The following is a 13617-nucleotide window of genomic DNA, read 5'->3' on the forward strand; positions in this document are numbered from 1 at the left end:
GTTATTCTAACCACCTCCCTCAAAAAAATGAAAAGGAAAAAGAAGATATACACTAACAAAGAGATAAAAAAAAGTTTGTTCACAACATACCTCAATTCAGAGATTATTAGAGAATATTTTGAAAACATGTTTGAAAAGGAAGATCTGGAAGAAATTTATAAATTTCTAGACATACATATGACATTCCAAAATTAATTCAAAAAGGTACAGATAAGTTAATAAGACCCACATGAGGTTAAAGCAATAATAGTCTTCCCACAAAGTAGCACCAGAATGGACACATTTACTTTCATATTACTCCAAACCCTTTAGAGAGTGCTACAAGAAATACTTCTCAAACTCTTCCACAAATATAAAAGGAAAAGAACATTACCAAACTCATTGTAGAAAGGCAGCATTACCTAGATGCCAGAACTAGATAAGGACACAGCAAGAAAGAAAGTGCCCTGATTGGAGACTCTTTAAATGACTCAGCTGATTTGAAAACCAGATAAAGGCACAAAAATATAGATCAATTTTTATAACAAACATAGATAAAATTTTTTCAATGGAAATGCATGGTACTGGCATGGAAACAGAATGGTGGATCAATGGAATCCAATAGAAGACCCAAAAATAAACCCACATATATATAAATACTTGATTTTTTTACAAAGACGCCAAAACCATACAGTAGAAAAAAAGAGATCATCTTCAACAAATGGTGCTAGTCTAACTAGATGACTACATGTAGAAAAATGAAAATAGATCCATATTTATCACCCTGCACAAAACTAAATTCCAAGTGGATCAAAGACCTCAACATAAAACCAGACACACTAAACCTCTTAGAAGAAAAAGTGGGAAAAAGCCTTGAACCCATTGGCACAGGAGACAACTTCCTGAACGTAACACCAACAGCACAGGCTCTAAGATAAGTAATCGATAAATGGGACCTCATGAAACTGAAAAGCTTCTGTAAAGCAAAGGACACTGTCATCAGAACAAAATGATAGCTTACAGACTGGGAAAGTATCTTCATCAACCCTGTATCTGACAGAGGGCTAATATCCAGAATAGATACAGAACTCAAGAAGTTAAACAGCAACAAACCAAGTAATTCAATTAAAAAATGGGGTACAGAGCTAAACTGAGAATTCTCAACAGAGGAATATCGAATGGCAGAAAAAAACACTTAAAGAGATGCTCAACATCCTTAGTCAACAGGGAAATGAAAATCAAAATGACCCTGAGATTTCACCTTACACCCATCAGAATGGATAAGATCAAAAACTCAAGTGACAATACATGCCGGAGAGGATATAAAGAAAGAGGAACCCTGCTCCATTGCTGGTAGGAATGTAATCTTGTACAACCACTTTGGAAATCAATCTGGCACTTTCTCAGACAATTAGGAATAGTGCTACCTCAAGACCCAGCTATATTACTCCTAGGTATATATCCAAAAGATGCTCAAGTATACAACAAGGAGATTTGCTCGACCATGTTCATAGCTGCTTTATTTGTAATAGCCAGAATCTAGCAAAAACCCAGATGTCCCTTAATGGAGGAATGGATAAAGAAATTGTAGTATATCTACACAATGGAATACTAATCAGCAATTAAAAACAAGGAAATAATGAAATTTGCAGGCAAATGGTATGAACTAGAAAAGATCATCCTGAATGAGGTATCCCAGAAGCAGAAAGACACACATGGTATATACTCACTTATAAGTGGATATTAGACATATAATATAGAATAATCATACTGAAATCTGTACACCTAAAGAAGCTAAGCAAGAAGGAGGACCCTGGATAAGATGATCAATCTTCATTCAGAAAAGCAAATGGGATGGACATTGAAAGAGGGAGAAAACAGGGAACAAGACAGGAGCCTACCACAGGGGGCCTCTGAAAGACTCTACCCAGCAAGGTATCAAAGCAGATGCTGAGACTCATAGTCAAACTTTGGGCAGAGTGCAAGGAATCTTATGAAAGAAGGGGGAGAGGGAAAGACCTGGAAGGAACAGGAGCCCCACAAGGAGAGCAATAGAACCAAAATATCTGGGCCAGGGGTCTTTTCTGAGACTGATACCCCAACCATGCATGGAGATAAGCTAGAACCCCTGCACCGACATAGCCCATGGCAGCTCAGTCTCTCAGTAGTAAGGGGAACAGGGTCAGTCTCTAGGCAATAGTAGTTTCTCAATCTCAGCCTTCAGTAAGAGACAAATCCCAGCCTCATCTGGCTCCATAACCTATCTGTGACTATCTCCAGGCCCTTGGCCCATATAGCTAGGCCCAGCAAGAAAACCAGTCTCCTATGCCTCGCCCCTTTGGAGTCTTCTCATAATGCCCAGCCTATTAATACACTTCCCCACCCCCTGCCAGCTGCTGTGCTGCTCAATATGACTCATGTCCCCTTAGCTCTGCCCCTTCAGAATTATCCCAATCTGTTCTGCCTATCACCTGACTGTGGATTCCAACCTAGTGAGCTTAAATCTCCTATCAAAAGACATAACAACAATCTCATTTCAGATGCCTAGATTCCACTACAAAGTCAAAGGCAGTGCGAGAACCAAGGACAGTGTGTCTTCTTCAAATACTGTCAATCTTGCAGTCGTTGTTTGCAGTAAGAAGTACTTATGCAAAACTGAAGACACAGACTTGAACAATTCTTAATGTGTTTTAAAAATCAAGGAACTTTAAGAGGACATAGATAAACATAGGAATAAATTTATAAAGTGTAGGAATAAGCTTTTTATTGAAGACCAAGAAAACATAAACAAATGAGAAAAGAAATTATTATAATTCAGGATATTAACACTGAATTCAATAAAGCGATATAAATACTGAAGAAAACCAAAATTGAAATTAATCTGGAAATAAAGTTTTCAATGAGTCTAAGAAAACCCAGTGAACAGCTTCACTAACACAACAGATCACAAAGAAGACATGATTCTTATCAAAGCTTGAGGCCAAGATAGAAAAATTGGATCATTCAATCAAGCAAAATGATAAGTTTTAAAAACTCATGAGCAGAATATGAAGAAACTCACAGACTATGAGAGTTATACTAAGATGAGATCAATAATTTAACAAACTTATAACAAGAAAGATTGAAGCAGTAATGAAAAATAAATCTCCTGGCTGAAAAAGTCCCAGGTCCAGACAGAATCACAATAGATTATGAGATATTTAAAGAATAACTACAACAACCAATGCTACTCACATTATCCCATGTAATATAAATATATGGAAGACTTCCAAACTCCTCATATGAAGCCAGAATTACTCTATATTAAAACCAGTAAAGACACAAAAAAAGGATGTAGATGCAAAGATTCTTGACAAAATACTGAAAACTAAATACGAGTGCACATGGAAAAGATCATTCACCATAATCAATTTGGCTTTATCCCAGAGATGAGGGGTGAGTCACCGTGTGCAAATCAGTAAATATAGAAATCAGAACCAAAACTCACACAGTCATCATAAAAGGGCCTTTGACTAAATTCAAATTCCCTTCACAAGTTCCAGAGAGCATAAGGTTAGTAGGAATAAAAATAAAAGGTATATATATAATAAATATATATAATAAAATAATAATATATATAATAAAAACTACATATGACAAATGCATAGCTAACATCATCTTCAATGGAGAAAACGTAGTATCATTAAAAGCAAGAAGAAGACTAGGTTGTTCACTATCTCCAATAAAGTGCTCAAAGTCTTGGTTAGACCATTCTGACAAGAGAAGACATACAATCAGGAAGAGAACTCAAAGTATTCTTGTTTTCAGATAAGATGATGCTACACATAAGAGACCCTAAAAAGCTCATCAAGAAAACTCCTAGAACTAATTTTTACTTTCCATAAAGTGTCAGGATACAAAATAAACAAACATCAATAGTTTTTTTCTATATAACAATGTGAAACACACTGAGGAAGAAACCACAGAAATAATTCTATTTGCAAGAGGCTTAAAAATCTCTCAGAATAAACCTATCAAGAAGGTGAAGGAGTTCTACAATGGAAACATGAGAACTTTAAAACTTAGGAAGACATTAGAAAATGGAAAGCTTTCCCATGCTCATTGGTTGTTACAGTATTGTGAAAATAATGATCCTATCAAAAGTGATCTACAGATTCATTCAATTCCAATCAAAATCCCTGTGCCATTAGTCACAGAAATAGAAAATAAAATAAAAATCATATGGAAGCATAAAAGACCCTGGATGGCCATGGCAATCCTGAGCAAAAAGAATAGAGACACTATTATACCTGACTTCAAGTTATACAATAGAATTCTAGTGCTAAGGGATGTTGTAGTGGTGCATGCATGCACACACAAACCCAGATATGTTAATCAATGAGAGAGCATAAACCTTCCAGATGGAAGTCCATGCAACTACATACGTCTGATTTTTGACAAAACTGCATCCCGGAGGAAAGACACTTTCAACAAATGGTGCTGGGAAAACTAGATGTCTTCATGTAGAAGACTGAGACTAGACCCTCATCTCTCACTGTTTAACAAAATAAACTCCAAATGAATCAAAGACCTCATTGTACTATATGAAATTCTATAGCTGCTTGAAGGGAAGGATGTCCACAACTAATGACTAGATTATGAAAATGCGCTTCACTGGGATTTTACTCAGCTGGAAACAACGACTTTATGAAATTTGCAGGTAAATGGGTGGCTCTAAAAAATTTCATCCTGACTAAGGTTAGCCAGGAACAGAAAAGCAAGCACACTATCCATCATATGTACACCACACATTTTCCATCATATATAGATCCTAGCTTCACACCTTTAATTTTGTATGTTTAATTTAGAGTACTAGCAGAAGCCAGGAACATGAAGGGGCAAATAGGAGTAAGAAATGGTCACGGGAATTAGAAATAATCAAAGTGGAAGTGAGGCAAAGACTACTCCTCCCAGATAGCTTTTGTAGTCCTAGAAGTCCTGAAGTTACAGAAGCTTCAATGTGGGCTACTGGGGTAAAAATGGTATTAATGGTCTTACAACCTCAAAGACCAACGTGGAAGGAAAGAGGATCACATCTGTGCAATAGTGGCCCTACATTATTGGGGTAAACAACTTCTGATCAAATGTGAGACCTACTCCACAGGATAGAATCCATGTCTATTTCTGTAAATCTGATTGCATACCCATTGCTATGGAGATCACAGTTTCTAATAGGGAATAGAATACTGAAGTTTAGCACTTGACATATATCAAACTACCCTTAAAAGTATTTGTTTATGCCCATAGAGGTACAATACTCTCAGCCTTAATCTCCTTCCAGTGAACTGTAATTAAAACAGAGACGCATGGCTGCACAAGGTACTGAGAACACGTGATGGGTGAATGTTAAGCCCCAAATAAGACATTTATGCCATCCAGTCTATAGCTCATGGAACATTGGGGATAAAATTGAAATGGAAAAGCCTATAAGAGCTGATATAGGGAGAAGGCTATCGTGTCATCTCCTGGTAAGACACAGCTATTGCAACCACAGACTGAAAGCTCCCCAGGATAACTTCACTGAGTATGCACAAGAAAGGAACTGTGAACAGTCTAGTATGGCTAGAGGAGGGTCTTAGGAGGCTCTGTTCTTCCCAACTGGACTATTTGTGACTGATCAATTTAGGGAAAGGGGGGAACCATTGTTTTTTATGTGCCCATTGACAATTCCACCAGGTTCCAATGGGTAGTTCTAATTCAGTAGTCGCATAGATGAACAAATACAATATCTATACAAATTAGAATTTTGTTGTCTTAAAGAAAAATGAAATCATGACATTTGCAAGAAAATGAAAGGCTGTGGCAATCATTATATTAAGCATAGTAAGCCAAACTTAGAAAGACAAATACTGCATATTTTCTCTTATATATCAAGTCTAGAGTTAAATAAGTGTATGCGTGTCTGATGAACCTAGAAATGGATCATAAAAGGGGAGGAAGGTATCATATGGAGAGAGAGAAGCAGAGAGAGAGAAGCAGAGAACAGAGAAAGAATCACATGACATGAAAATATTAAAGGTGCTGCTGTTATGGCGGTATATTCTACTCCTTTATATTGACTGTAAAAGTAGACTTGAAATTGATGGACCTTGTCCTCCTGCTATGTCTCAGGAATGAAAACAGATTCCCTTCATTTTTTGTTATATATTTCCCTCATTTTAAAAACAGGACTGAAAGATAGATTCCATTTTCTGTCCCTAAAAATCCCAGGCTTCTGGACTGTTTGCTACCGTAGTCTCAAATAGTTTCACCGTGTGTGATTTTCTTTTATCCGTTTTCCTTCAGTCAATAGACTAACAGATGGCCAGCTGTTACTCTGTACATATTTTTGTAACAATTGCTTTTGTTTAAGGCAAAGGCAAAAATTGTGATTCCTTGTGTTCTGGGGGTCCAAACATCCATGCTGCTTTTAAGATGACTGGCAATTTTCTTGTTACCCAAACTCTCATGGCTCGCTTTTCATCATGTAACTGAATTGCATTTCTGTAACTTTAGCGAAAAACAGTTTTCACAAAAGGGAAAGTTAATATCTAGAGAATTCCAGTGGCAATTATCTAAAATGAGCTCCTGCATTTTTATTGTATTGAACAGAACTTAAAAGTAGTTGGTGCCACTCTGAAAAACTTACTTGGTCTGTGTCAGATCAACTACGATGAGATCTTTCTCTAGAAGCACAGCAACAGCATAGGGTTCTTGAAATTCTACAACAAAAAGAAGAAAAATGAAAAGTTTCCATAACGCATTTTTCATTTAAACCAGCGACACTGTATTTCCTTTATCTCATAGAGAGATATTATTTAAATAATGAGAAAACCAAATTATGAGCTAAAGTGACAAAGAACACTTTAATAAAACATGTTGTAGTTGATCAATGTAATGTTAGTATCTCTAAGAGAACTAGGAAAAATGATCATATGTATAGGACACAGCCAAATATGTTTCAACAATCATGGAGCAATGGTAATCCTGGGCTGTTAGAGGAGAGCGAGAGTGTCACCTCAACCTTACGATCACTATCGTGCTCACGACCTCAGTGTTTTAGATATTACCATGCCTATGAGGAGACACACTGAGACTGTACTAGCCCGCTTCTCTGGGGTATGGTACATGATCGCCTCACTTGACCGTAAACCTCTCATAGCTAGTTCTTCAAGTCAATATGGTTTAGTGTATTCTTGGAGATTACTTCCCGTGGTACAAGCCTTCAAAAAGTAAGCAGTGTGAGGTAACCTAAGATTTTCAAGTTTCCAAAATCCAACAGGCTTTCTATTGTCTCTTTCCTTTCCGTTTCTCTTCCGTTATATTTCAGAAACTGTCTCAAAAACCACAGGCTATAGGGGAAATAAATCTGACAAAAAAAAATCTTTCTTGTGGAGTTTCAGTTCTGGGGTTATTTCCAAGCTGTGAACAAGTGAAGAAATAAGGATTCAGGAGCGACTATGAGCTATGAGAAAATAAAGGCAATAATATATAATGAAACTTGTGTTTGGACTGGGAGTAGTGATTTAGTTAGGAGCCAAAGAATGCATTGTTTTCCATTTACAATAAACAACTAACAGCAAAAGCCACAGTGAAAGAGGTGTTCTCAGCTTAAGAAAACTGTGCGTGAAAAAAAAAAAAAACATTTTATATGCATGGTCTTTGATTCTCAGTAGCTGCAGAGTGTTATTTTTTTCCACAGTGTTAAGAAAGCAAGTCCAATGAGGCATAGAAATATTAGCCAATGGTTATGCTGAAATTTCAACCTAGGACTTTAAACTCTAACAGCCATCTCATTTTCATTATACCAGCAGCTCCTACTGGCTAGTTTGGAAAGTATCATCCTGAAAGTGTAAATCACTCAGCACTCATCAGAACTACAGTTTGATGGCCACACTATTGTCATGCTGAGACTTTCCCATTCCTTATCCCTAGAGCTATTTGAAGTTTCTCAGCATTGCTTTAATACAATTTGGGTTTGGGTTTGAAGAACAGTAGGGTTCTGTGTAACTGCTTATTTTCTTTGTCAGATCTCCTTAGAAACACCATTGACTAAGTTTATATGAAGTGTTAGAAGATAAAATAGCTAGGTCACTATCATGTGTGAACGAAAGTCCTAGATAAATTTTAGATGGTTAAATCTGTCAAAAGTCATTGTTGTTCCTGAACAAATAAAAACTGGCAGCACAAATTTCACCCTTATAGAAATCTTTTGTGTATTTTAACAACTACTCAAGAACTGTTTAGGAATCAATGTTCAGTTCAATCCTTTGCCTATCATTTACTAAAAGTTTTTTTTTTTTTTTTTAGTTACATTCCTTGATTTGAAGTTCCTTTTCCACTAAAATGGCCCAATTGTAACTACCTTAAACTGTTGCAGAAGTTATATAAAAAACAAATGATGAAATTTATAGTTAATAGATAGCAGCTATATTATCTTTTTAGGTTTGTGTGTCTCACCTTTTGACCTTTGTTCCTACCACTAAAGGGTGTAAATTCTAATATAATCATTATTCTGAAAAGAAATGATCATTTGAGATGTTTAAAGATATCTGGCCAACTAAATATAGATGTGAACTGGCAAGCTCTGATTATAGTCATTACTCTAGGTGATGATCCAATTTACAGTGTTAAAGCATTTGAGTTTTATGAGAATGAGTTAAATCATCAGATGTCATAAAGGTATCATAAGTATTAAAATTATGAGTAACTTCATTTAGCCTGGGAATGACATTTATCATTATGTAGCTGTAGAGAAGACTGAAATTCTCTATATCTAATACAGAATAATTAAAATATATTAACAAGATGGTATCAGACAGTGAATATTCTGTCATATGTAGAAAAAAACAAGATAATGTATACTTAAGTAAAAATGCATCTGAAGAGAATAATTAAAAGGTGAGTAGTGCTGCATGACTCGGGAGGGCAAGAGAAAGCATGCAGTGGTAATGGTTTGTTTCATTTTTGATTATTTTGAAAAAAGTCTTGCACACACTATCGCACAAGCTGCACTAAAACTCACTGTTTAAGGCTGCCCTTACACTGATGGCAATCCTCCGCCTCAGTCTACCCAATTTTGAGAATACATGAGTGAAACAGCACACCAGTTACATTAAATATGTATCATTTACAAATGTCTTTGCTGTAATTTGGATTTTGAGTCTCCTTGAAACCGACATATTACTTGGACAAACCCTACTGAGACTAATGCTTTCTTTCATCTTAGTATCTCCTCAAAGTTCTTCTATATCTCCCTGAACAACTCCAAAAAGCTTACATGTTTTCTTCTAAATTGATCTTACCAAATCCCACAATTTATAAAACCTTTACTCCATATTCTCAATTAGGTCTGCTTCAATCCTATTTCTTAACAAGGCTTTACATGAATATTTCAGTCATTTAACCAGCTATAGAATGATGGATTACTTATACGATGAATCATGTAACTCAACATTATAATCATGCATATTTCAATTCAACAAATCATAGTTGTTTCATTGACCCAATCAGACTTTGTGCAATTTATGTAAAGATTGTGCTCATATTTCTGTAAGTTTACTAAGTCCATGTATAAGGCCACAACAACATATACGCCAATTAATTAAAAAGGCAAGTTATTAGTCTCTAGTAACTGTGGAAATAAAGTACTACATTGATTGTTATTCATTACATATTTTAAATAGAAAGCTAAATAATTTAAAGGAAATCAATATATTTAACAATGAAACACAACATACATATTTTCATAGTTAACAAGATATGTTCATTTGCCTTTATACTAATCATATTGGGGCAAAATTATTCCCTTTCTATACATGATAAAGCATGTAAGTATCTTACTTAGTAGCTAATAAATGCCAGAGTAAGTCATAAATCCAAATATTCTGTCCCAAGTCCAATAGTCTTTGCCTTACATCTACAAGTCCCGTTCTGAAAATGTCGTAATGTGTATTAATATTGTTTTGATCATAAATTCTTACGTCTGGTTTATATTTTATCCATTTTAGATTTCTTTAAAATATTTTATCACCGTTAGATTTTATTTTTGTATGAGTTTAGACTAGTTTTTATATCTACAAAACGTTTTGTATCTTTATTCAAGATGATAAACATACACACGCATGTCCCCTCCTGATGGTCTTATGACTAGTCTCCAGATTAAAATAAATCACTAACCACACATCAGCAATCCTAGAGTAATCAGCTGTGCTGCAGCTGCATCTGAAGCAAAGCCAGATGAGAAAGAGGTGCAGCACCACCAGAGTTCCAGATCACTGATATCAGGTAAGTGCTTTAACTTTGATTGGCATTGGGATGGGATGGGTGGAGCTGGTCTAGGAGAGACTATTAGGAGACCTCAGTTTCCCCAAGTGATTTCACCCTGGACCCCTATCGGACCCTCCCAGCTCAGCTTCCACCATCCTTATCAAAGTTCAAAGCACTTACCTGGCGTTGGAACCTGAAACGCCAGCACTGCTGCGCTACATCTGTCTTACTTCCAGTCTGCCAAGAAGGTACAATTGCAGAGCCTGCGCCAGCAACTGTAGCTCAGTGTTGCGCCGCAGGGGGGTCTGCTGCCAAAACTGAAAATATTGAACCTTAATTTCATTAGGAACTTGTCATTTCAAAAACGATTTTTTCTTTCTAAAACTTCGATGTTTCATTTTATCCACTTACCGTTTGGATAAGGTGTTTCACATAAAGTGAGAAATTCGACAATGGGGTGATCCATCTCAAGTACTGTAATTGCTTTTCCATGCATGATGGTTAAACTTGGTCTTCTGCAAGCTTTGTCATATGACAGCCCACCAGAGAATATTATAAACGGTTCACTACACAGGGGGAAAAAAACGGGTCATGAGACTATGTTCCTTAAGATAACACAGAGTCAAAACTTAAATATTTCAATCAGAGATTCTGAGGAAATTATCTACAATGCAAATGGCCTTTCCAACTCTGTTTATCAACTAACAATTGACTACTTTACCATCTTCCCTTTTCTGGATCTACATTTTAGCTATTAGAGTAACTAATGGGTAAGCCTAAAAATACTTGGTGGCATGGGGAAAAGACAAAATGGAGGGAAGTGGACGTACTAACTCACTCTTTGAGAGACATATATGCACAAATTTATTTAGATACCAAATTCTATATTACTACCATTAGAACATTAGTTTATGTTATTCAATTAATGAGTAGATATTTGGAACCCAAATATCTAAGATAAAAAGAGAGGCAAATTTTAATACAAAATGAAATGTAACAGTGAAAAATCTCAGAATGGTAGATGAGAACATGAAAATTCTAGATAAGAAAGTTTGGGTAGTTAAGAGGTTTATGAGAAGATAGAAAAATAGTATGTAGGTGAACAGTAATTTATCAGAGAAATATCTTCTACTTAATTTTATGCATGTCCAGCAAATTCTATCTGGCTCAAGTAATTTTACATAAAAATTTTATTTTATTACTTTAATACTTTTTATTTTTTAAATTAAAATATAATTATATCATTTCCTTTTGCCCCTCCAGCCACTTCCATGTACTCTACTTTGCTCTCAAATTATGGCCTCTTTAATTGTTCACACACCACACACACAAACACACACACACATATTACTTTTCAAGATATGAATAAGTAGTAAAATGTGGCTTATTCAATCCGGCTTGTTTGGATCGAGACTGTTTGGGTTACGAATGTACTGCAGCTTATAAGGCATTTACAGAGACAACTGCCATGTGGAAAGCAACTACAGGCAGTGAGGGAAGACCTGAGCTGAATGTCGGCATGTTGTTCCACAGTCTGGGGTTCCAGGGGAACAGAAGCCTAAGAAAGGGTGCTGGCATAGGCTTCCTCTTGCTCAGTCTGCTTCTCGGCTGACATAACGTAAGCTACTTTACTGTGTGTGCCTTTCTACTGTGATGGTTTTAATGTGCCTTGACACAAGACTAAAATAGTGTGGTCAGCCAAGGACAAACAGCCTTCTGCAACCTAAAGCCAAATAGTTCTTTCTACTTTAAGATATTTATTACAGATTGATATTAAAATAACACAAAGTGACTAACTCAATGAAGCATCCTTCAATTATAAATACTATAGCTGTCTATAGTTTCACAACTTTTCATTTTTCTTCTCTAAACTCAATGCTTATCTTTATGTTAATAAAGAAGTGTTTTCTGCTAGTAAATACCCAGTTGAAAGTATCTCTCTCCAAATACATTTTATAAGTAACTAAAGGCTCTTTTCACCAGAGTCCTTGGAAAGTGTCCTTTTCTCAGTAGCCCACTCTGCTTTCTCTGCTAAGCTAAGAAGTGTCCTGTCCTCTGTAAGTCACTACAACTCCTTCTCTTTTCCATTTTACATTATGCAATCATTTGTTAATTTTATGCTGAGTGAAGAACAAAAACATAAGCTTTAATATTTCTATCACATTTACATAAAAAATACCAATTCTCATTTTTCTTATTTTTACACAATTATTTGAATTATAAACAAATCAAGCAAAAAAGAAAGAAAAAAAAATTCTGTTTTCTGAGTCCTCCATTGGGGATTTGAGTGAATGGCTTAGAATGAGTGATTTGACAAAGTAAGAACCCACTAATCTTGTAATAGAAGGCGTATTTCCTACCGTTTGAAGTATGCTTCCATCTATCTGATAACAGAACATTGTAAACCTTAAGTACATACAATAAGACTTATTTTTAAGTAGTGAATGTAGGTATACATGGGTCAGGGGTTTGGTTTTTAATTAAAAGAAAATGTGTGTGTCTTGAATGTGTTTGCATGAGTTTGTGTGTATTGTGTAGAGACCAAAGATGAAACGGGAATAACAGACAATTGTGCATGCTGGGAACCAAATTTAGGTCCTCTGCGAGAGCAGTAAGTGCTCTTAATAGCTGAGCCATCCATCATAGCCCCCAAATTGGCCTGTTTTACCTAGTTTTCATAATTATTCTACTTGTCAAAACTTGTCAAAAATTAAAATCATTTTAATTCTAAGGTTCTATGGTGGCTTGAATGAAGATGTCCCTTATAGGATCACATATTTGAATGTTAGTCAGATTAGTCAGCAGGAAGTGGAACTGTTTGAGGATTGGAAGATTAGGAGGTGTGTCCTTGCTAGAGAAGTGTGTCACGGGGGTGGGCTTTGAGTTTCCAAAAGCCCACTTCAGGCCCGGCGTCTTTCTCTTGCCTGATGCCTGTGGATCTGGAGGTACTGCTCTCAGTTACTCCCTCTATGGTGATTAAATTTTTTGCTGGGTACAGCAGTCGGAGCTGACATCTGTGGTCTCTTAGTGTCTGTAGGATATCTGTCCAGGCCCTTCTGCCTTTTTGATTTTCTGATGAGAAGTCAAGTGTAATTCTGATAGGTTTACCTATATATGTGACTTGGCCCTTTTCCCTTGCAGATTTTAATATTCTCTCTTTGTTCTGTACATTTAGTGTTTTAATTATGTGGTGGGGTGGTCTTTTCTGGTCCAATCTGTTTGTTCTGTAAACTTCTTGTATGTTTATAGGCCTCTCCTTCTTTAGGTTGGGTAGTTTTCTTCTAAAATTTTGTTGAAACTATTTTCTAAACCTGGGAGCTGAGAGTCTTCTATTCCTATTATTCTTAGGGT

The 13617-nt window shown here is 36.0% G+C and overlaps 1 protein-coding gene across 9 annotated transcripts in view; it reads right to left on the reverse strand.

Moving 5' to 3' along the window:
* The window catches only part of Stxbp5l (syntaxin binding protein 5L), a 257234-nt gene that overhangs the window by 125340 nt on the left and 118277 nt on the right, over positions 1 to 13617 (reverse strand). For all 9 annotated transcript variants that reach the window (XM_060370356.1, XM_060370363.1, XM_060370360.1 and 6 more), the window contains exons 11-12: positions 10678 to 10832; positions 6647 to 6719 (exon numbers count right to left, since the gene is read on the reverse strand). In XM_060370356.1, the coding sequence (XP_060226339.1) occupies positions 6647 to 6719; positions 10678 to 10832 (228 nt within the window). The remainder of the gene's footprint in view (positions 1 to 6646; positions 6720 to 10677; positions 10833 to 13617) is intronic.

This window comes from Meriones unguiculatus, chromosome 17, assembly GCF_030254825.1.
Source record: "Meriones unguiculatus strain TT.TT164.6M chromosome 17, Bangor_MerUng_6.1, whole genome shotgun sequence".
NCBI lineage: Eukaryota > Metazoa > Chordata > Mammalia > Rodentia > Muridae > Meriones > Meriones unguiculatus.